The sequence below is a fragment of the Apaloderma vittatum genome, unplaced genomic scaffold (genome assembly GCF_000703405.1).
Source record: "Apaloderma vittatum isolate BGI_N311 unplaced genomic scaffold, ASM70340v1 scaffold26328, whole genome shotgun sequence".
In the NCBI taxonomy this organism is placed as follows: Eukaryota; Metazoa; Chordata; class Aves; order Trogoniformes; family Trogonidae; genus Apaloderma; species Apaloderma vittatum.
The window spans coordinates 17,773-18,236 of NW_009731649.1; the positions used below are offsets into that span (position 1 = coordinate 17,773).

At 61.6% G+C, this 464-nt stretch overlaps 1 protein-coding gene across 1 annotated transcript in view; it reads right to left on the reverse strand.

Annotated features, from left to right (window-relative positions):
• Positions 1-76: 76 nt before the first annotated feature.
• LOC104278336 (claudin-2-like) overlaps positions 77-464 on the reverse strand; it is a gene marked incomplete at both ends in the record, with an annotated part of 657 nt that continues 269 nt past the window's right edge. The window contains one exon of the mRNA XM_009875277.1: positions 77-138. Coding sequence (XP_009873579.1) covers positions 77-138 — 62 coding nt within the window. The remainder of the gene's footprint in view (positions 139-464) is intronic.

Here is a 464-nt window from a genome sequence, read left to right on the forward strand (position 1 = left end):
TTGGATGTCCTGCCCCCGCTGTGGTGCCTCTACGGCCAGGGGGTTGGTCCCTGGGGGCACAAGCCCATCCACCCACCCCCATCGAGGCAGGCTCGCTGGACTTGCAGGCTGAGGTCTTGCTCCTGTGCCACGGGCTGCCTGCGAGCAGACAGCATGGAGAAGGGAACAGAAGCCAGTTTTGGGGTCCTTCCTCGATGTCAGCCACCAGCTGGGATCTCCAAAGAGTCATAACGCTCTCGGGATCGCCGGGGAGAGAGCGGGGTCATATCCCCCCAAGCATGCGAATGAGAAGACGGGGCACAGGAGGCGCTGACGTTTCCTCTCCTCTTACCACGCTGCCTTGGTACCATCCCAGGTGCTTTGGGGAGCCGGGAGAGGTGCCAGCCCAGTTCCCACCTGCAGCTGCTACACGTATCCTGTCAGGTTGTAGGAGTTGAACTCACTCTTGGTCTTCTGCGTCTGGC